Source organism: Peromyscus leucopus, chromosome 1 (assembly GCF_004664715.2).
Source record: "Peromyscus leucopus breed LL Stock chromosome 1, UCI_PerLeu_2.1, whole genome shotgun sequence".
In the NCBI taxonomy this organism is placed as follows: domain Eukaryota; kingdom Metazoa; phylum Chordata; class Mammalia; order Rodentia; family Cricetidae; genus Peromyscus; species Peromyscus leucopus.
Window position 1 is genome coordinate 102774746 of NC_051063.1, and position 21063 is coordinate 102795808.

Below are 21063 nucleotides of genomic sequence, written 5' to 3' on the forward strand. Positions count from 1 at the left end.
TGGGTAGAGATCTTGCTTCTGCCTCCTGAGGGCCGGGATTACAGGCACGGGCAAGTTAGATCTCCTGCTTGCTTAGTTATTGCACATCTCCAGAATCTGGGCTTGAGTTGATTTCTGGGTCTCCTGTGCCCTCTCTTCCTCCCTTGCGGGAGGTCTCTGGCTCCATATCTCTATCACAGTTACCCTCGGTAAGGTACAGGTCTGAGACCAAGACACCAAATTGCAGATCCGTAGTCCAGGTCTCTGCCCACAACACCAGGGTGCCCCCTGACAAGAGGAGGCACAGCTAAGTCCCTCATGCCAAAAGGGCAGGAGGAGTTGGGTACAGATTGGAGGTTGAGTGTTTTTATTTAAACCCTGGCCGGAGCAGAGAAACAGGTAGGTGGGTAGAAGTTCTCCGTTGTTGTATTAATCTGGTTCGGAAGGCCCCTACGGACCTCCTCTTCACGTCCCAGGCTTTGTTCCAGCTGGGTTAAGCCAACGCACCTTTTCGAAACAGAGGAAACGCCTCAGGGCTGGCTGACCCCAGGCACGGTCAACAGGTTCAATCTACCAAAGCGAAAGTTCTCTCCCAGGTTAAAGGGATGCTCCGACAGTCTCCCAGGAGTTGGTGGCTGTAGGCGAACGTCTGGAGGCCTGCGCCTTTAAGGAACCAGGGGGCAGAGGGGCGGGGCAGGAAGAGAAATCCCTGGAGACGCCGCCACCATCCAGGTCTTTTTTTAGGGGGGAAGTGGGGCGGGCCAGAGCCCCGTTTGGGTTCCGCCCCATCTTCTCCCGCCGCTCCCCCTTTCCGCCCCAGGGGTGGGTGGATGGGAGGTCGTAGCAACCCGGGTCTCCGGAGCTCCCTGCTCGCACCTGGCCCACCGAGTCGCAAGTTTGTTGACTCGGAGGGAGTAGCCGGGGCGGGGGCGGTGCTAATAATACCCGTTCAGTCCCCAGTCGCGCTTTACAGTTTACACAGCTGTCACCTTCTTTACTCCTTAATTAATAATAAAAATAGCCCCCGTCCGGGAGCGCCCGCAGCGTGCCAGGCCCGGAGCTTTACAGGCAGAGCCCCAATGAATCCGCCCTCCTAACGTTACCCTAGTAGTCGACAGCGGGAAGCTCAGGCGCAGGGGAAGAGCCAAGACTGGCCCGAGGTCACTCTGCGGGCGTGCGGCGCGGAGACCCGGACGCGGGCGGCCGAGGCGGGGCGCGGGGCAGCCCCGGCTCCGGGGGCGGGGCGCGGGCGGGGCGGAAGGCGCGGGGTGCGCGGTGGCGGCGGATGGCCATCTTAAGTGGCCTCGGGGAGTCCAGGACGGCTTTCCCGGGCTAGGAGTCACCGGAGTCGCCCCAGAGGTGGGGCCTGCGCGAGGCGGCTGAGGCACTGGGACTTGAGGGAACTTTTTTTCTAGATGGTCTAGGGGGTCCTCCTGGTCTGGGGCTGCCGAACCTGGGCCTGCGGGTGTGGGGCGTGGTGCCAGGGAACTTGGAGATGGGGGAAGGGTTCTGCCAGATTGGAGGGCCTGCGGGGACCTGTGCGTGTGTGAGGGTGGGGTGGGGGGGACATCGGATCTCCTTGGAAGGGGTCTTGTGGGATGTGTCAGGGATCGGAGTTTGGGGATTGAGGTCTGAAGGGGCTCTGATCTCACAAGAGTTGGGGGGAACTTGTTCGCTTGGATGATGGGGTTATTTGTTGGGGAGGTTCATCCTGGAGCCTTCCTTTGAGAACCCCGATCCCGCAAAGCTGTGGGGGTGCCGAGTAGAAAGGATGTGTAGCTGAATCAGACTTTTTACAGGGATTAGGGGTCATCTCATTGCGAATCCTTGGAAGGGTTGGAAGTCACCAGGGAGAGCTGGGACTCTCAAATTGTCCGGGAGCGGGTACGGGGAACTAGATCTTCTTGAGATGGGGGACAAGATAATTGCGGGGCTTGGGAAGTGGGAGTCGTGTAGGACTGTGGGGGCATCGTCGTCCTTGCTGAGAGGTTGGGGGCAGGGGCGGCCCGGGCTCTGGGCCGAGTAGAGGGGGAGGGGACCGGCCAGCTCCAAGCTTCGCTCCTGCCCCTCCCCCGCCGCCTCTGAACAAACTTTTCTTTCTTTCTCTTCAAGTTGGGGCCGGCGCTGCTGGCGGCGGCGGCTGCGCGGAGATCGAGGCGGCCGGTGCGGCCGGGCGTGGAGCCCCGATCTCGGACTCGCTCAGGCTGGTGGCTTCTCAGGCCCGGGACCCGGGCACGGCCCCAGCCTCGACTCCAAGCTTTCCCGGGCGGATGGCGCGGGGCGGCAGGCATCGGCGGCGCTGAGCCCTCGGCGGGCCATGGCCTCAGTGTGTGGGGCGCCGGGCCCCGGGGGCGCGCTGGGCAGCCCGGCCCCTGCCTGGTATCACCGCGACCTGAGCCGAGCTGCGGCGGAGGAGCTGCTGGCTCGGGCGGGCCGCGATGGCAGCTTCCTGGTGCGAGACAGCGAGAGCGTGGCGGGGGCCTTCGCACTCTGCGTCCTGTGAGTAGGGCGGGTGCACGTCGAAGTGTTCCCTGGTGGTGGTGGTGGTGGTAGTCGTGGTAGTGGGGTGACTGGAGCTGTGGGGCTGCAGCCCCGCCTCCACCCCTGAGTAGAGAGACCTTGACTTTATGGCTGGGTGGAGGAAGGATACAGGGGAGCACTTCCTGCTGTCTGAGAGCACTTTCTGGGGCCTGAGGCCAGAGTTCTTAAGCCCAGGGTGGGTGTGATGGGAAGAAATGTCTGCAGACTGTGGCAGACCTGCTTAGACTCCCCCGTGCCCCAGATGCACAGGGAAAGGATGCATGTTCCACACGTTTGCAGTGCTTTTAAAAGCACTTAGTGGTGGGCAGTAGGGGGCAGAGGGACCAGTGTTTTGATGCTCAGCAATTCCTTAGGAGTTTGCGGCTATATATGGTTGTGGGGCAGGGTGGAATAGTGGGTGGTGAGAGGAGGACTTGGGTGAAGCTGTGTGGGACAGCATCTTCATTTCATGAATCAATGAGTGAGTCTTAGCTTTGGGTTGAGCTCTGGTTAGCTGGCCATGAGTGAGTGCTGAGTGTAAAGCTAGACTTGGCAGTCTTTTGAGTGGGCCTGGTCCTGTGGCTGTACCTGGCAGCTGTGTGTGGTAGTGGTGTACTCTCTGTTTTCTGTTTTGCAGTGTTCTTCTTTTTTTTTCTTTTCTTTTTTTTTTTTTTTTTTTTTTTTTTTTTTTTAAGACATGTATAACAGCCATGGCTATCTTGGAACTCACTTTGTAAACCAGGCTGGCCTCGAACTCACAGAGATCCTCCTGCCTCTCGAGTGCTGTACTCTCCGAGTGCTCCCTGCCCCATAGTTCAACACTGAATGGGCCTCTGTAGGAAGCATCAGGCACGACTGTGTTTAGATCTTGTGAGAACACTCTGAAACCCCATTTCCTCTGTCCTGTTTCCCCCCCTCTTCTGATATCTTTGGGAATACACTGGCCCAGCCTACAGGGCACACTTCTGATTGTCCCACTTGGGATGGGGCTGTGGACATTTAGTGGACAGAAGCCAGGGATGCTGCTGCTACAGATTTGACAGGACCTAAGACAACAAAGGATTGTGGGGGTCCAAAGGCTAGTATTGTAGACACTGAGGACTCTGGCCAAGACAGTTGACCTGCTGAGGGAGGGGTCCTGTAATTCTCAGCTTTTGCGACAACTCAGAGGTCCACTCAGTGTGGAGAGACTAAAGCCAGACATCTTACGCCCATGAAAATCCCAAGAGTCCTGCCTCCTAGCCACCTCTAAACAGATCCCTTAATTAGGGAGGGAACAGGGGCAGGTGCTGGATCAGCTGTCCGGGTGGGTGGGGGACAGCTGGGGCCCTTGTCTGGGTGAGGAACTATTGTCCCAGTGAAGAGAGATCCTGGTTCCATTGTCAGGAGAAGGCATTGGGGCAGGGGGTAGGGATGTGTGTGTTGGGGGGGGGGTTTAGCTTTCAGGAGCCTGGCAGAAGGGATCAGAAGTGGGTGCGCTTCCCAAATACATGCTTACCTATATATACACATCACATGTACACAAATGACATTCAAGACACACCCCTGCCCTGACAGATGAACTGGCTTCTGTCCTGGTTCTAGATACTAGCCAGTACTACCTTTTATTTGTTCTGTGACCTTGGGCAAATCATTTTTTCCTTTCTTATCTGGAGAATGGAAATATTAATATCTGCTTTACAGTGTGAGTATAAAATGAGCTATGTGAGATGCATAACACAGCCAGGGTTTGGTTACCGGGATGCTATTATTATTATAAACACAGATCCCGACACCACAAAGTAATCTCCCCTGACTAAGGTGGGGCTAGCTTTAGGGAGAAAATGACCTTGTGATGTTTGGTCCTCTCTGGAGCCAGCACCTGCTTCTGCCCAGCATAGGCAGAGACCCCAGAACTTCTTTGAGGTGTGGAGGCCAAAGGAGACTTCCATCCCCCACTTAGTATGTGCCTGGCTCAGCTGTTACCTGCCTCAGCTGCTGCCGCCATCTGTCAGCACCCCTCTTGGCTTGGGGTTCCTAGAGGCTGAGTCTTCCATAGGGATTCCCCTTGGGTCATTCCAGTTTCCTGATGCTTGAGAAGGAGAGAAAGCAAAGCCCTGTGTTGATGCCCCCACAATCCCCTGTAAAACTGCCCCCAGCACAGCCAGCTCCAGGAGAGCCAGACACCAACATAAACAGACGGAGCCTTACATGTGTGTTAGCACATTGCCCGTTCATGCAAATAGGAGCTCACCAGGCTTCTGAGGACTTTTACTCTGGCGGGGGGCCCAGACTGGTACCACAGCCCAGAGGGGCTGTTTAGACAGCTGTAGAAGCCACAAAAGAGCTGCCTGTTGCTTCTCAGGCCCTTTGGTGGGTGGGTGTGGAGGCTGTGTAGGTCCGAGAGTGGGGAGGGGGGGCCTGGTTATTCCTGCTCTTGTTGGCAATACTAAGAGGCCGGAAGTTGACTGCCCCATCATTAACCCTGTGCAGCCTGGACAAGTGGTTTTAGAGAATCCAGAGAGGGTCAGAGGTTGAGCCTGGTAGCAAGAGAAAAGAGGAAGAAGAAATTGTTGGTATTCAGACCCCAGCCTGGGGGTCACAGGTTCTGGTCCCTGCTTTGTACTAGGTACCAAAAGCATGTACACACATACCGCATTCTGCCAGATGGAGAGGACTTCTTGGCCGTGCAGGTAGGAGCTCAGACCCGTGACCTCTGATTTTGGTTTAGCCTCAGACGTGGGGACCCGCTGGCTGACCCTGCCATCCTTGTCACTTCAGACCTCACAGGGTGTTCCTGTGCGCCGATTCCAGACCCTGGGTGAGCTTATAGGCCTGTATGCTCAGCCCAACCAGGGTCTTGTGTGTGCTCTGCTGCTGCCTGTCGAGGGGGAGAGAGAGCCAGACCCACCAGACGATCGGGATGCCTCAGGTATTGCTCATCTTACAGCGCGAAAATCCCCTTCCTTGGGCTGCGGAGATGGCTCAGTGGGTAAAGCATGTACCGCATAAGTGCTAGGATGAGAGTGGATTTCAGATCCCCAGGTCCACCGGAAAGGTGGTTAGGTGTGGTGGCCATGGGCAGGGATCCCTCAATGTGTAAGTAAGGTGAAGTGTGATGGAGGAGGTCATGCAACATTAGTCTCGAGCCCCCACACACATACACACACACATACTCACGCTAACATGCATCCACACGCTTACATAGCACACATACATATATATGCAAAGAAGAAAAGAAAATCCCTCCTTGCCAGGCCCTTGCCTCTCTCTGTTCCTCCCCGTCCCCACCTCCCTGAAGTCCCACTTCCCCCTCACCGTGGTGCCCCACTCGATACCCTCTTCTCTGTGGCAGTCTGACAGGCATGGCATATCCCTGTCACATAACACTGAGTCGAAACTGCTATCCCATTGTTCCCTGTCCACAGATGTGGAGGAGGAGAAGCCCCCCCTACCCCCGCGCTCTGGCTCGACCAGCATTTCTGCCCCTGTGGGGCCCAGCAGCCCCCTGCAGCCCCCTGAGACACCCACAACTCCGGCAACCGAGAGGTGAGACCCTCCCAGCCCCCTCTGCTGAGCAGGAAGTCTCCTCTCGGAGAATTGTTTCCGCCTTTACCTGCCCAAGCCCCACCTAGGGACCCCACCCCATCTCAGCTCCAGGGCAGAAACTCTGGCGTATTCCACTCTGATGGCCCCCAGTACCTGCTGTACTGGGTAGAGTAGGGGTGCTTGGACAGCCAGCGGGACCTCCCCTGACTCTTCATCTCCCCTGCAAGCACTCCCAACGGACTCAGCACTGTGTCACATGAGTACCTGAAGGGCAGCTACGGGCTGGACCTGGAGGCTGTACGAGGCGGAGCCAGCAACCTGCCCCACCTCACCCGGACCCTGGTCACCTCATGCCGGAGGCTGCACAGGTACTGGCTGAGCCCACGTGTCGCACTCTGGTCTCAGACCGTGAACAGTGAGCTATCCGCTGTGTCTTGACTTCCTCCCTTGTACCCCGTTACTATATACTGAAGATGGAAGTGCCACACTCGGTCAGTGCCGTGTCCCCTGAGCGAAGGTCAGGGGAGGGATTCTGACCCCTTGTCTCCCCTAGCGAGGTGGACAAGGTCCTGTCAGGCCTGGAGATCCTGTCAAAGGTGTTTGATCAGCAGAGCTCGCCTATGGTGACCCGCCTTTTGCAGCAGCAGGTGAGATTATAGGGAGGCCTCCAGAGGTGGGACATACCTTGGAGCTGTGGGGGCGGGGAGGGGGGGCTTCTGCTTAGGAATCATGTGTACCACCCTTATTCTCCCCTCCCCCCTTCAGAGCTTACCACAGACTGGAGAGCAAGAGCTGGAGAGCCTTGTGCTGAAGCTATCTGTGCTAAAGGACTTCCTGTCAGGCATCCAGAAGAAGGTGGACTGACCTGCCCTTACCTGCCGCCCCTGCAGTCACTTATCCCAGCATCAGTGCTGCCCCGCCCCGTCCCATCCCTCAGCGCGTCGCTCCACCTCACCTCTTCCCTACCCCCTCCAGGCCCTGAAGGCCCTGCAGGACATGAGCTCCACAGCACCCCCTGCCCCATTGCAGCCTTCCACACGAAAGGCCAAGACCATCCCCGTGCAGGCCTTTGAGGTACATGGCAGGTGGGGCCTCACGGGGCCAAAGGCGGCTGGCGACAAAGGGGGGTCCCTCCTGTCGAAGGTCTTGTCAGCCGCCTCTCCACCCCTGTCTTACAGGTGAAGCTGGATGTGACACTGGGTGATCTGACCAAGATTGGGAAGTCCCAGAAGTTCACACTGAGTGTGGATGTGGAGGGTGGGAGGCTGGTTCTGCTGAGGAGACAGCGAGACTCCCAGGAGGACTGGACGACCTTCACACATGACCGAAGTGAGTGTGGGGTGGGTGGGTGTGGGAGTCGGAGGAGAAGTGGGCGGCTTGACAGCGCGGGTTTGTGTGACACCCCTCTCGCCCCCCTAGTCCGCCAGCTCATCAAGTCCCAGCGGGTGCAGAACAAGCTGGGTGTTGTGTTTGAAAAGGAGAAGGATCGGATCCAGCGCAAGGACTTCATCTTTGTCAGTGCCCGGGTGAGTTGCAGCCTGTGCCAGGGTGTTGGGGGCTCCTGGAGTCTCCAGAGGAGATTTCATACTGGAACCTGAGGTGTGGGCCTGGCATTTCGGGCAGGGTGTGTCCTTCTCTCATACCTGCCACAAAGCAGGGTGTCCCTGTGGGAGGGTAGGATCGCTGAGCGCCTCCTGTCCCTGATTGGCGGCTGTGCCCCCCCCCCCCCGTCCTCCCGTCCCCCCAGAAGCGAGAAGCCTTCTGTCAGCTCCTGCAGCTCATGAAGAACAAGCATTCCAAGCAGGATGAGCCGGACATGATCTCTGTCTTCATAGGCACCTGGAACATGGGTCAGGCCCGGGGCTATGGTGGGGGAGGAGGCTGGCCCAGGACCAGGGCATGACCCCACCCCTCTAATTCCTGCTGTCTCCCCTCCACCTCCAGGAAGTGTACCACCTCCAAAAAACGTGACATCTTGGTTCACATCAAAGGGACTGGGGAAGGCCCTGGATGAGGTCACAGTCACCATACCCCATGATATCTATGTCTTTGGGACCCAGGAGAACTCAGTGGGTGACAGAGAGTGGCTGGATCTGCTGCGTGGGGGCCTCAAGGAGCTTACAGATCTGGATTACCGCCCGGTGAGGGGGTTATCTCTCCTGGTCCCTGGTTCTCACAGGCTTTGTGTGTTTCTGCTTGATTTCCTGGCTGGCCCTGGGGAGTACTGGTCACATGACTTTCCTTCTGAGCCCTGATGTTTCCTTTGGGAGACTGAACTTGAATTTTATGAGTTATTCATGCCACAGGAAGGGGTGCTCTTCTTGTTTACTCTAGAAAGGGATAGTAAGCCTTCCTAGCCCGTGACTGACAAGACAGTGTAGATGATAGGCCACGGGGAATGCAGGTGGGGACCTTGGCTGGGGGCAGGGATGACCCCACACTCTCCCCATAGATTGCCATGCAGTCCCTGTGGAACATCAAGGTGGCAGTTCTGGTCAAGCCAGAGCATGAGAACCGCATCAGCCATGTCAGCACGTCCAGTGTGAAGACTGGCATCGCCAACACCCTGGGTGAGCAGGGCCGGTGGGCCCGAGGGTGACGTGCTTCTGTTCATGCATGCCTCCTGCCTCTTTTCCAGGTGTTGTTCCCCCCCCCCCTTTCCATGGTTTCAGTTTTCTCACATATGGGATACTTTGTATGTTCTCATTCTAAATCTTTTCTAGCCCCAAGGGAGATACCTGGCGAAGGTGTGTGCGTGTGTGCGTGCGTGCGTGCGTGTCGTGTGCGCGCGCGCGCGTGTGCGTGCGTGCGTGTGTGTTTGCACATGCATGCATTTGTCTGTTCTGGGGAAGGAAGGATGCCGATTATGCTGCTTGGAGGGATAGAGGGCAGTTGGGATTCCTCTTTAGATGGTCCCTCTTCAGCCATCTTCTTTTTTCTTGTCCTGACAGGGAACAAGGGTGCCGTGGGTGTTTCCTTCATGTTCAATGGCACCTCTTTTGGCTTTGTGAATTGCCATCTCACCTCAGGAAATGAGAAGACTACCCGGTGAGAGACACCTTCTGCATGTCTCTTTTCTTATCCTCCATTCTCCTGAGACCCATTCCTTTTCCCATTGCCCAGGCCTTGACTTCCTACATTCCTGTCCCCAGAGATCCCCCAAATCTTCTCAGGACCCCTCTTGTCTCTGCCTGACCGTGGCCTTGTCCCTACCTGTAGGGACCCTCATCCCTGACCCCAAAGACTTCTCACCTTTATGTTGTCCCTCCTTCCTGACTCGGGTTATCTGTCATGGCCCCTCCCCTGTAGGCGGAACCAGAACTATTTAGACATTCTGCGTCTGCTCTCCTTGGGTGATCGGCAGCTCAGTGCCTTTGACATCTCTCTGCGATTCACTCATCTCTTCTGGTTTGGGGACCTTAACTACCGCTTAGACATGGATATCCAGGTGCCAGCAGGGCCCGGCGGGTGGCTGTAAAGGAGGGCATTGGGAGGGGAAGCTTGCGGGTTCTTCTCGTGAGGCAAGCCTCTGGTGTTTGTATCTGTACCCCAGGAGATCTGAACTACATTAGCAGGAGAGAGTTTGAGCCCCTGCTCAGGGTGGACCAGCTCAACCTGGAGCGGGAGAAGCACAAGGTCTTCCTTCGATTCAGTGAGTGAGGGCCTGGCAGTGTTCAGTGAGGGCCCTGGGGCTGGGAATATGCCTGGGTCGTTGGAGCCATGGACTTCATGTGTCCTCTGCTCTCTTTAGGTGAGGAGGAGATATCTTTCCCACCCACCTACCGCTATGAGCGGGGCTCCAGGGACACATATGCTTGGCACAAGCAGAAGCCAACGGGGGTGAGTGGAAAATATAGACTGGGGGAACCCTCCTTCTGGTTCCAGGGAGTCAGGAGATGGGATGCCAAAGATCGGGTCTCTGCAGTTTACTTCAGCGTCTGTGGCTTCCCTGAGGCCTTTGGGGTGATGTTGGCTATTTTGGGAATCCAAGGAAGAAGGCGGGTGCTGGGTCCAGGAGCAGAAGAGGAGTGGGGTTTTGTCAGCTCTGGGTGGGACCCATGCTGAGACTCCCAGCTCACAGGACTGACCACATTGCCCCTCCTGTCCCAGGTCCGGACCAATGTGCCTTCGTGGTGTGACCGGATTCTGTGGAAATCCTATCCTGAAACCCACATCATCTGCAATTCCTATGGTCAGAGCCTTGGGAAAGGTTGATGGGACACTGGGTGGTCATTACTCTGCCTCTGCTCTCCTTTGGGAAGCGGGACAGAGAGTAGGGATAGTTCTCTTGAGCCCCTGTTCCTGTCCCCCTGAACAGGTTGCACTGATGATATCGTCACCAGCGACCATTCTCCTGTGTTTGGGACATTTGAGGTTGGAGTTACTTCCCAGTTCATCTCCAAGAAAGGTGCTTGTTCTGATATGGAGATGGGGGGGGAGGGGGGCACATACAGTGGCCTAGGGATGTAAGGGCTTGACCAACCAACCACACATACATGTTTGGGTGTGTTTATGTGAGTGCAGGGGGGTTTCTGAACCTAGGATATGTGAGGCTGTCTGAGCTTAGGTCATCATTGGAGGTGTGACATACCTGTGTGTCTGTATCTGTCACACATACGCTTTGAGTATGCCTGCAGATGTGGCAGACAAGCCTAGAGGCACTCTGGTCCCCATGCCCCCTGATGTGAACCCTTTCATGCTTGGCGTGTCTTTCTGCCCCGGGTTTGGGTTTGTAGGTCCCTCTATTGACTTAGGACTGGGAAACTCCTTCTTGCCTTATCTTCAGGTCTGCCAGGGCCCCCAGTTTTCTGTCCGAAGCTCAGCGCCCTCACCCTTTCGCTTACAGTTCTTCCCTTGTCCCCTCAGGGCTCTCTAAGACCTCAGACCAGGCCTACATTGAGTTTGAGAGCATCGAGGCCATCGTGAAGACAGCCAGCCGAACCAAGTTCTTCATAGAGTTCTATTCTACCTGCTTGGAAGGTCAGAGGGGGCCATTGCTGGCTGTGGGCCAGGAGAGAGGGGGATGCCAAAGGCTGCCCCGAGTGGTCAGCCCCTCAGCCGGGTCCTCCCACCTTCACCCCAGAGTACAAGAAGAGCTTCGAGAATGATGCTCAGAGCAGTGACAACATCAACTTCCTCAAAGTGCAGTGGTCCTCCCGCCAGCTGCCCACGGTGAGGCTGTAGGAAGGGCCCGACGTGTAGAGAGAGGGGTGCAGAGGGCAAGAGGCAGAGCACACTGCGGGCGGGGCTCCTTGGGAGGGAAAGCCAGGCCGGAAGGTGTGTGTGTGTGTGTGTGTGTGTGTGTGTGTGTGTGTGTGTGTGCGCGCGCGCGCGAGCGCATGCACACGTGTTGTATCTTTGGGAGCTGTGGGACCAAGTTGTAGTTTGTTTATTCATTTTTTAAATAAATGCTTCCAGAACCTTTGATAAATGTCTAGTATTGTCCACTGATGGCACAGAAAATTAATTATAGTGATGTTAAATGCTGTGAAAGGCCATGCAGGGCTGTGTCTTTAAGAGTGAGCATGAAAAAGCCTTAGGGTAAGGGGTGAGTGGGGCCAGGAACACCGTGGGAAGGGCATGATGGGGTATTTAGGGCAGTGTTCCTCACTGGGCCTCTCTGTTCCTCAGCTTAAGCCAATTCTGGCTGACATCGAGTACCTGCAGGACCAGCACCTCCTGCTCACAGTCAAGTCTATGGATGGCTATGAATCCTATGGTGAGGGGCAGGAGGTACCCAGGGGTACAGGAAACCAGGGAGCACCCTAGAAAGGTCTGGCAGTTTGCTGGTCTGTTCTATCTACTCCTTAGGGGAGTGCGTGGTTGCGCTCAAGTCGATGATCGGCAGCACGGCCCAGCAGTTCCTGACCTTCCTGTCCCACCGTGGAGAGGAGACCGGCAACATCCGTGGCTCCATGAAGGTGCGGGTGCCCACAGAGCGCCTGGGCACCCGTGAGCGGCTCTATGGTGGGGGCTCCATTCAACAGGGTGTGGGGCATCTAATGTGGTGGTGTGGGCCCGGTGTAGGAGGGGCAGACCCAGGGTGGCAGCATGTTGGAATCCTGTGGTACTAGAAGGCTTTGCAGCTGTGACTGAGTGGGTCTTCCCTGCAGGGTAGCTGTGGAGCGACTCGATATGCTCAGGATCCAGGACTCAAGTCCTTGCTAAGTTTGCCTCCTCTGTGTTTCCCCAGAATGGATCAGCATTGATAAGGATGAGACAGGAGCCAAGAGCAAGGCTCCGTCAGTGTCCCGGGGCAGCCAGGAACACAGGTGAGCTAGGGATAAGTACCACGAGAAGGGACCCTCGGGAGCTCCTCGTCGGTTCCACATCATTTTCTTGTACTTCTGGCAGATCTGGGAGCCGCAAGCCAACTTCCACAGAAGCCCCCTGTCCACTGTCCAAGTTGTTTGAAGAGCCTGAAAAGCCACCACCAACTGGCAGGCCCCCAGCCCCACCCCGAGCAGCCCCTAGGGAGGAGCCCTTGAACCCCAGGTGAGAGGAGAGACTTGCTATCCCCTAACTGTCCATTGCTATTCCTGGCTCTCAGGGCCGGCCAGGTGTTTGAGAGCTCTGACACCTCAGGGTGACAGTGGCCAGCCAGGCCTCCTTAGGTGTGGCTCCGAGTTAGAAGGAACACGATCAGTGTTTTCTCTCAATTCTGCCTTTAAAAAAATAGATGTAGAAATTGGTTCTAGAGCTAGGGCATGGTACCAAAGCCTATAATCCCAATATTTGGGAGATGGGACAGGAGGATTAGATGTTCACAGTCATTTTCAGCTACAAATGAATGCAACATCCAAAACAAACAAACAAACAAAGTAAACAAAACCAGACACAGCTTGAAGTTATTTGGAGGGCCCAGGCTCAGGGTCCACCCTACAAGGGCTGCACCTAACAAAAGGCCCCACTGGAAATGGGTTCATGGCCAAAAATTTGAAATATGCTTCTTGCTAGATTCTTCTTTTTAGACATCCATTATTATGTATTATGTACATGAGTATTAGCAAAGGCTCTGAGAATATGGATAAGAAAGAAACTTAAAAGTTTGTTTAATAAGTTTCCCAAACCTAATGGGCCAGGGAACTTCCTCCCACGTAGCAATGTCCTGGGCCGGGGCATCTTGGCATACACCACTCTCCCAGCACTCGGGAAGACTAAGGCAAGAGGATTGAGGGTTTGAGGTTAGCCGGGCCTAAATGCTGAGGGCCTGTCTCATGGGAACCAGTGTTCTGAGCCTGGCTAGCCTTCTGTAGAAGGACCCCCACCTACTGGATCCTCCACCACCTGGAGGCTTTTCTGATCTCTTTGGTCACCCTCATCAGAGGCTTTTTTCTGCCATTTCGCCCAGGTGAGCTCAGGTTTCAGTTATAAAATCATAAAAGAGCTAAGATGTGAGCAAGTGAGGAAAAGGAGCTGGGGTTTTACCTCCTGCACCCCCCCTTCAACTTTAGAGATCATGAAACTGAGCGCTCAGAGTGAGTCAGTGACGTATTCAAGGTCATGTACAAGGCTAGGACCGGGACCCTTGTCCCTTCTCCCCAGCTCCCCCCACTGCACCCACTGCCCTTTACTTTGGGTCCTGAAAGTTGTTTTCCTGCTCCCAAACCAGGTTGAAGCCAGAGGGGACCACCGAGCCGGAAGGAGTGGCGGCCCCTGCACTCAAGAACAGCTTCAACAACCCTGCCTACTATGTCCTGGAAGGGGTCCCACATCAGCTGCTGCCCCTGGAGCCACCCTCACTTGCCAGGGCCCCCGTCCCACCTGCCACCAAGAATAAAGTGCCCATCACAGTGCCTGCTCCACAGCTTGGGCGCCACCGGACCCCTCGTGCGGGAGAGGGAAGCTCATCGGATGAGGACTCTGGGGGCACCCTGCCTCCTCCAGATTTCCCACCCCCTCCACTGCCGGACTCAGCCATCTTCCTGCCCCCTAACCTGGATCCTTTGTCAGTGCCAGTGGCCAGGGGCCGAAGTGGGGGTGAGGCCCGCGGTCCACCACCTCCCAAGGCCCATCCAAGGCCACCACTCCCCCCGGGCACCTCACCTGCCAGTACTTTTTTGGGGGAGGTTGCAGGCGGGGATGACCGGTCCTGCTCAGTCCTGCAGATGGCCAAAACACTCAGTGAGGTAGATTATGCTCCTGGGCCTGGACGCTCAGCCCTCCTCCCCAGCCCCTTGGAATTGCAGCCTCCCCGAGGGCCTTCCGACTATGGCCGACCCCTCAGCTTCCCTCCACCCCGCATCCGAGAGAGCATCCAAGAAGACTTGGCAGAGGAGGTGTGTAGACCAGGGCTAGCTGGCTATGTGTACCTGGTGGGCAGTGTGCCTTCATTCTGTCACTCAGAAACTCACTGGTGTCCACACCCCCCTTTGCTTGTAGCTGGAAAATGGGCCTTTTGGGGACACACGAATCAGCTTCATTCCTTGCCTTCTTTCCCCTTAGAGCATGGGTAGAATGTGGCTGTTTGCATGTGTTTCTGTGAGGAGCCACCCTTAGTTCCCCCACCTAACATGCCCTATTCCCTTAGGCTCCGTGCCCGCAGGGCGGGCGGGCCAGCGGGCTGGGAGAGGCGGGCATGGGTGCCTGGCTGCGGGCCATCGGCTTGGAACGCTATGAGGAGGGCCTGGTGCACAATGGCTGGGACGACCTGGAGTTTCTCAGGTGGGGGCGGGGCTGGAGGTGGACAGGGCGGGGTGTCTGGCCTCACGGGTGGGATTGCGGGGCGGCCCTACGTCCTCCTAGCCCATCTCCCAGCTTCTCTTAACTCCTGCAGTGACATCACTGAGGAAGACCTGGAGGAAGCTGGGGTGCAGGATCCTGCTCACAAGCGCCTTCTTCTGGACACCCTGCAGCTCAGCAAGTGATAAATGCTGCCAAGCTGCAAAATCAGAGCTTTTTCCCTTTTGGGAAGGGCATGTGCAACCAGGGGTTGAAAAGTTCCGAGGGGTGTGGCATTGCATCTCTGTCTATTTATTGGGGATCAGTGTTCCCTACTGCCCAATTGTTTGGGATGTTCTAATTAGGACAAAGTTCTACCCACCTAGCTTTTAGGTCCAGGGTTGGGAGTTTAGTAGTAGCCTGTGGTAATAACGAAGCACGCTGGTTACTCTGGTGTGGACACCTCCCAGCCTCAGGGTTGTACGTGGGGTATAGTTGGGTACATCCTGGTCCCCAGTTCCACTGATGTTTCCACGTCCCTCCCTCGGACATGAACCACAGGGGAAGAGTTCCTCCTTGCAACTTCTACTCTAGGGACATCTGTCCGGAAATGAAGGAAGAGCCCAGAACTGGGCTGGGATTATTTAAGTTTTTCTGTGTGGGTTTTGGGGAGGGAGGGCCCATTAATTTTATTGGGGTGGGGCAGGACCTCGGCCACAAAATGCAAATTTGCCTAGTTCTGGCTGTACCTCTGGTCCATGCTGCCCTTGCCCAGGGAATGCGTGGCAGTCTGCGGTAGAGAGGGAGGGAGCCTCGCTGGTTGCCATCGCATTGGGGGCAGGGTTCTTGCCAACAGTTTTTCCCATCTTGGGAACTCCGAAAGGTTGCCGGCTTGATGTCTTCAATAAATTAAGTTTTATTTGGATTGAGCAAAATCACCTTAATAAATTACAAGTTTTTTGAAAGAAAGAAAAAAAGGGAAAAGGAAAGCTACTTTGTTCGGTTCCCCGACAGCTTTTCCCCTCTAGTGTGTGTCTTCCCTCTGCACCGGACTGGCTAGGGATGGGAGGTAACTCGTTAGGAAATTGGCAGTGGGTCCCTTCAGGTTGCTGATTTTAAGGAGTGGCTGGCCCGACTAGCTGAAAAGTAGGAGCCGTCAATTCGGCCTCTTAGGATGCTTTATGATTGGGCACTGTTAGGGACAGGTGTAATGTGATCCCGGTTCCTAAGAAAGCCAAGCTAGAAAGGGCTTCTGGCCTCCCTGAGGGGATCCCGGTGTGAGTACTCCTCCGCCGGGTGCGGGTGGGTGAGGACGAGAGTGGCCCTGGCTTGTTTTACAACGAGGGGGAGGCCACATCTAGGGATCAGACGCTGGGTAGTGGGGACGACGAGGAGCTTCCAGGCAGGCGGCCGGGATAGGGAGGGACTGTCGGGTCCAGTAGGGTAGGGGTGTCTCTTGGGGGCAGTCTGGGCGCCTCCGGACGCCCGCGGCTAGAAGAGGTTTGTCTTCAGGGCGGGGCCGGGCTTCCGGTGAAAAGAAGACAGAACTCCGGAGAAGGGCCCGGGCCCGGGCTCCGCGGGCTGCCAAGCCTTAAGCAGCTCCGCTGCTCCTGCGCCGGGCCCGCCGCCCCCGCCGCCCGCCACCCCCGCCCACAATGCGCCCTTGAGTGGCTGGGGCCCGGGCCCGGAGCCCAGCGCGGCGGGCAGAGGACTGGGACTCAGGCGCGGGCTGGCCAGGCTGGGTGCGGGCGGCGGCGGCAGCGACGCGGTGCTGTCGGGCGTGGGGCTGCACGTGGACTCCTTGGAGTCGTCGTCCTCGGACGAGCAGCGCGCCTCGCCCTTTTTGGCTCCCGTCGCTCCCGCCGCGCCTTTGGCGCTGGCCGCGCGCTCCTGTTTGCGGAACTTGGCCCGGCGGTTCTGGAACCAGACCTGTGGGCACAGGGACCAGTCAACCCAGAGGACGGTCACGGGGAGCACTTCAGCCCCGGGCCGCTAGGCGCGTGAAAGGTCTCGGTCCAGAAAGGATCGGTCTCGGATTATAAACAGTCGGAGGTCTACAGCCTTCCGCCCTCCACCACTCCACTTGGCGCCCCGTCTTTTCTTCCCGCTTCTGATGAGTTTAGATTTTTGTTTCTACGATCTGCTCACCCGCAGACCCCGCCGCCTCCCTATATTTTGGTCTCCTGTAGGGCTCTGCTGTCAGTCTTATCACCCTAAGCATACTTTTTAGGGAGCCGGGCATTCACCTGGAGTTTTCTAGGACAGTGAAGAATGGGTCGGGGCCCTAGGGAGACCTTTTGTACAGGCTGCCCGCATCAAAAAGGGCCATCTGGGATTTGCACACCCAGGCCTCTCTTGCCCGCCCCAAACTTAAACATTACTGACTCAAGAGTCCACATTGCGACGCTGGGCCCGTCATCTAGAAGTACTGATTGGCCTGATCCTACCCGTCAGTCCCCTGTCAACCTGGCCGCCTTGCTTCTTGGCTTTTGAGTATTATCTCTGAGTTAACGGGGGTGGGGTGGGGCGGGGTAGGAATACCGAGTCCGAGGCAAATTGAAGCTATTCAGCTCCAGTCTTTGGGAGCCCAAGTCCCGGCCCGCTGCCTCTCCTGGTTGCTCAGTCACACCTGAACTGTCTTGGCTTGGCTTGCAAACTGTAGCTGTCCCTGGCTCCCAGGTGTCTAATCTCCAGCACCCTCCTCTAGCAAGTGCGTGCACAGCACGTGCATGCACCCACTCACCTGCACGCGAGCCTCAGTGAGGTCGATCTTGAGCGCCAGTTCCTCGCGTGTGTAAATATCGGGGTAGTGGGTCTCGGCGAAGACGCGCTCCAACTCCTTGAGCTGCGCACTCGTGAACGTTGTGCGGATACGCCGCTGCTTGCGTTTCTCATGCAGGCCCGACGGCTCCGGGAAGAACTTGTAGGGCACTGCAGGTGTGTGCGCGAGGGCAGGGGCAATGAGAGCAGGGTGCGTGAGAAGCTGACCTCAGTCCCCCAGACCCCTGTGTCCTGCCCTAGAGGAAATCGCATGTAACTCCTCCCTCACCGCTATTTGGTTCTCAATAGTCTCCAGCCAAGTGTCCCAAAGGCTGAATCACCAGGGAGACCTGAGGCTTAAGCATTCCCTGAAACAAACCAGAAGCTCCAACTAAGGGTTTGATGTCTGTCCATATTCCCTCCACTTTCTTCCAAGCCCTATCACCCACTGCCCTCTCCCAGCCTCCCACCGTCACCGGGATGTTTTTCCTCAGGCACCCTTCCTCTGGGACTACAGGTCCCGTTCCCCGATGAACAGGGTATGTCTGCCAGATCTCATCAGCACCAAAATCTCCCTCCTAACCAGTCTTGGGCCTTGGCTCTGCCTTTGAGACTCTCCTGCTGGGTCTAGCCTGCCACCGACTGCTGTGTACTGACATTTTCTTTTTTCCTGCACCCCCTGTCCATCTCTCTTCTTCCCAAGCTTTATTTCCTCCGTTCTGCCGATGTTATTCTTCTCCAGACATCTCCTCTTCCTCATCTTCATCTTCCTCCTTCTGAACCTCTCTTCAATTTTCCCCTTCTGGGCCACTGTTCTCTTTGTACCCATTGAGGAGGGTTCTTATTCCCTCCTACCCAAATTTTTCTATCTTCTTTGCTCCATTTATCCCACTCAGCACCTTCTCTGTGTCCTATCTCCTCTAAATCCTATCCCAGCCGCTATACTCCATGCAGATACCAGCTCCAAATCCCTGTTTCCAAGCCTGGTTTAAGTCTCTACATTTTTCTTGGGGTTCCCCAATCACCTTCTTTGTCCCATCTTCCCAAACCCTTGTCTCCAACACTCCATTTTTATCTCCCCCCGGCTCATCTCTTTTTCTGCCTCTTTGGCTCCCCATCTTCCTAAAGTGTGTTCCCACCATCTGGTTCTTACCTCTGTCTCCCGACACCGTGTACCCATTTCTCTCTCAGGGTCCCTAGACCTGCTTCCATCTCCCCTACCTTACCCACCCACAGTCTCACAAACCCTTTTCTCAGGAGTCTATCTCCTTATTTCCTGTTCCCATTTCTGCAATCCCCATCCTCGCCCAGTCCAGGATCACCAATCTTCCCACCCCCATTTTGGTCTCTGGTCTTAATGATTCTTATTTTCCTAAATTCAAGTACTTATTTCCCCATCAAACCCCAGTCCTCCTTTTGGGTTCTGTGATCTTCCCAGGAGGGCAAGAGGCAGGCTGGGACTCTAACAGAAGGATAGGGATGCCTGAAAGGCTCAGTGATGTTGAGGGTTTGGACAGGGACTTGCTTGGGTCAGAGGACTTGAATGAAGGTGGAAGATCTGCTGTTGGGTTTTGCTGGGCTGCAGCTCGAGTCCGGGTTGGAGGGAATGTGGAAATGAAAATGGCTGGATGATAGGGGTTCCTTTCTTTTCTGTGGCTATGGGAACCGGTTTTTGGTGGTGTAGTAAGATTTGGGCCCAGGCAGGACGGGTCTAAGGGCATGGAGAGGCTAGAAAGATGGTATTAGGACTCTAGAGAGGGTTTCATTTGGGCAGCTCAGGGACAGCAGGGATCTTTGCTGAGGGTGGCATCATCTAGGACACAGGTGGTAAAGATGAGAGTTGACTGGACTGAGCTGGAAGTCCGTTCCGAGGATACGGGGGACGGAGAGGTTTGGTGGTGGCCTCTGTAGGTGGGAAGGGGAGGGCCTAGCGAAAGGCCCAGGACTGGACCTGTTTCTTTGATCCCAAAGGCACAGGGTAGGGATTTGGCATGGAGAAAGAGGAACGGGAGGGACAAGAGGGTGCGGCTCATCCCTGCCAAGAAGAAACTCCTATTACTAGGGTTCTCAAAGTACATTGGAGGGTCTGGCCAGGGGCATGGATAGGGGGCGGCTTGTGGGTACAGTCACATTCACTTGCAGAGTAGGGCAGGGAGGGAGGTTCTGTGGGATTTGGAGGCAGGGTTGGGACGGGACTGCGCTCACCTGCCGAGTAGGGCGCGGGCTGGTGGTCGCGTAGGGCGCCAAGCGCACAGTTGGAGGAGCCGAGCGCGGGGCAAGGTGGCCCCGCGGCGGGGAAGGCAGGCCGCAGGGGACTGTATTGGAAGCCACCAGGCTGGCTGCAGGCGCCGAAGTCGCCGTAGGCGGACGCCTCCATGGCCGCCACGCACGAGTCGTACGAATTGAGGTAGGAGTAGTCCATCGGCCCGAGGGGGCGGGGGCGGGGGCCGGGCCGGCCGGGTCGGGGTCGGGGTCGGGGTCCCGGGTTGGGTGGAGTTCGGGATGGGGGATTCGAGCTTCAGGCGCAGAGGACCTGAGACCCGCTTTGAACACCCGAGAGTCCGCCCGCCCCGTCGCGGCCCGCACTCTGCCCCGGTGCAACGCAAGTGCAGTACGGCCAGCCCGCGCGCCTTTTAATGCGCAGGACCCCGCGGAGGGGGCGGGGCGGGGCGAACTCCGCGGGGCGGGGCCTGAGCGGCCCAGACCCCGCCCCTAGCCACCCCGGCCCCCCACCCTAAAGGGCTCCTGCCTACCTCTCAGGGCTCCTGAGGAGCAGGCGGGGCTGCGTGGGACCCCATCCCGAGAGTCCCTTATCCTGTCCCAATCTGGTCCAGACTTTCGATCCCTACACATCATGCCCAGCAGGAGGGTCCCGACCTCGTTCCTGGGCCTCCCACCTGCGGCCCCGTGGAAGCCAGGGAGGCAGGCCCCGCGGTGCTGGTGTGAAGAAGTTAATTCAATTCTCCCAGATAACCGAATTATTCCGATCTGGCCCCTCAGCCCCGCCCCCAGCTAGGTCCTATCCCTGCGAGGACTGCGGAGGCTGCCCTGGAGTGAGGGGGATGGAGACAAGGACGAGAAAGAGACAAGAGATGGAGCCTGAGACAAGGACAGGGAGGGGACGTGGTTATAGAGAGGAGACCGAAAGAAAAGGAGACAGACCCCGTGATAGGGACAGAGGAAAGAGGGATATATAGATGGAGACAAAGATGAAAAGCATAGAAGAGAAAGGCAGTGGTGGAGAAGGAGACAAGCAGAGAGAGGACCAGCAGGATGGAGAAAGACAGGCATGGAGACAGACGGACACTGATGAACATGGACGTGGATTGCAACCAGGACTGTGATGGAGCGCCAGAGGAGGCTGGGACAAAACAGAGACAATCATAGTGAGGCCACACACAGGATGGTCTTAGAGTGACAAGGCCAGAAACAGACCAGCGGAACAGAGGCTGATGAGTGGAGAGAAAGAACCTCCTGAGAGCTGGGATTTGTGAGCCAGCGCACAAGGCAGGCGAGACAGTGTGATGGAGGCTGTTGAGGGGGCGGCATAAGGGGAGGAAGTTGCAGGCTCTAGGTCTCCCCGACTTGTCTTGAGGGCCCCTGGAGCCTGCACCT

General features: G+C 56.7%; 2 protein-coding genes across 2 annotated transcripts; one reads left to right on the forward strand and one right to left on the reverse strand.

The window, feature by feature from the left end:
• Positions 1 to 1258: 1258 nt before the first annotated feature.
• Inppl1 (inositol polyphosphate phosphatase like 1) lies at positions 1259 to 15617 on the forward strand. The gene is made up of 30 exons (XM_028889076.2): positions 1259 to 1338; positions 2092 to 2478; positions 5108 to 5171; positions 5260 to 5410; positions 5907 to 6027; positions 6255 to 6395; positions 6581 to 6674; positions 6793 to 6882; positions 7003 to 7101; positions 7206 to 7356; positions 7447 to 7553; positions 7775 to 7877; positions 7972 to 8168; positions 8480 to 8597; positions 8979 to 9075; positions 9337 to 9475; positions 9508 to 9511; positions 9584 to 9679; positions 9779 to 9867; positions 10138 to 10219; positions 10346 to 10435; positions 10894 to 11007; positions 11111 to 11199; positions 11659 to 11746; positions 11839 to 11994; positions 12221 to 12299; positions 12382 to 12522; positions 13640 to 14306; positions 14558 to 14691; positions 14804 to 15617. The coding sequence occupies exons 2-30, from the start codon at positions 2297 to 2299 to the stop codon at positions 14892 to 14894; spliced, it is 3774 nt and encodes a 1257-aa protein (XP_028744909.1). The 5' UTR covers positions 1259 to 1338; positions 2092 to 2296; the 3' UTR covers positions 14895 to 15617.
• Phox2a (paired like homeobox 2A) lies at positions 15581 to 20056 on the reverse strand. The gene is made up of 3 exons (XM_028889074.2): positions 19654 to 20056; positions 17432 to 17619; positions 15581 to 16617 (listed from the first exon to the last, which is right to left on the reverse strand). Exons 1-3 carry the CDS (start codon positions 19868 to 19870, stop codon positions 16180 to 16182), a joined length of 843 nt encoding a protein of 280 aa, XP_028744907.1. The 5' UTR covers positions 19871 to 20056; the 3' UTR covers positions 15581 to 16179.
• Positions 20057 to 21063: the final 1007 nt, after the last annotated feature.

What these genes read in the sequence shown, in the direction of transcription:
- Phox2a (XM_028889074.2), bottom strand. Translation starts at nt 19,870, where the DNA reads ATGGACTACTCCTACCTCAATTCGTACGACTCGTGCGTGGCGGCCATG. An exon ending in GCCCGCGCCCTACTCGGCAG is followed by an intron (nt 17,620 to 19,653) that starts GTGAGCGCAGTC and finishes ACACACCTGCAG; the next exon opens with TGCCCTACAAGTTCTTCCCG. An exon ending in TCACTGAGGCTCGCGTGCAG is followed by an intron (nt 16,618 to 17,431) that starts GTGAGTGGGTGC and finishes CTGTGCCCACAG; the next exon opens with GTCTGGTTCCAGAACCGCCG.
- Inppl1 (XM_028889076.2), top strand. Translation starts at nt 2,297, where the DNA reads ATGGCCTCAGTGTGTGGGGCGCCGGGCCCCGGGGGCGCGCTGGGCAGC. An exon ending in CCCGCCTTTTGCAGCAGCAG is followed by an intron (nt 6,675 to 6,792) that starts GTGAGATTATAG and finishes TCCCCCCTTCAG; the next exon opens with AGCTTACCACAGACTGGAGA. An exon ending in CATAGGCACCTGGAACATGG is followed by an intron (nt 7,878 to 7,971) that starts GTCAGGCCCGGG and finishes CTCCACCTCCAG; the next exon opens with GAAGTGTACCACCTCCAAAA.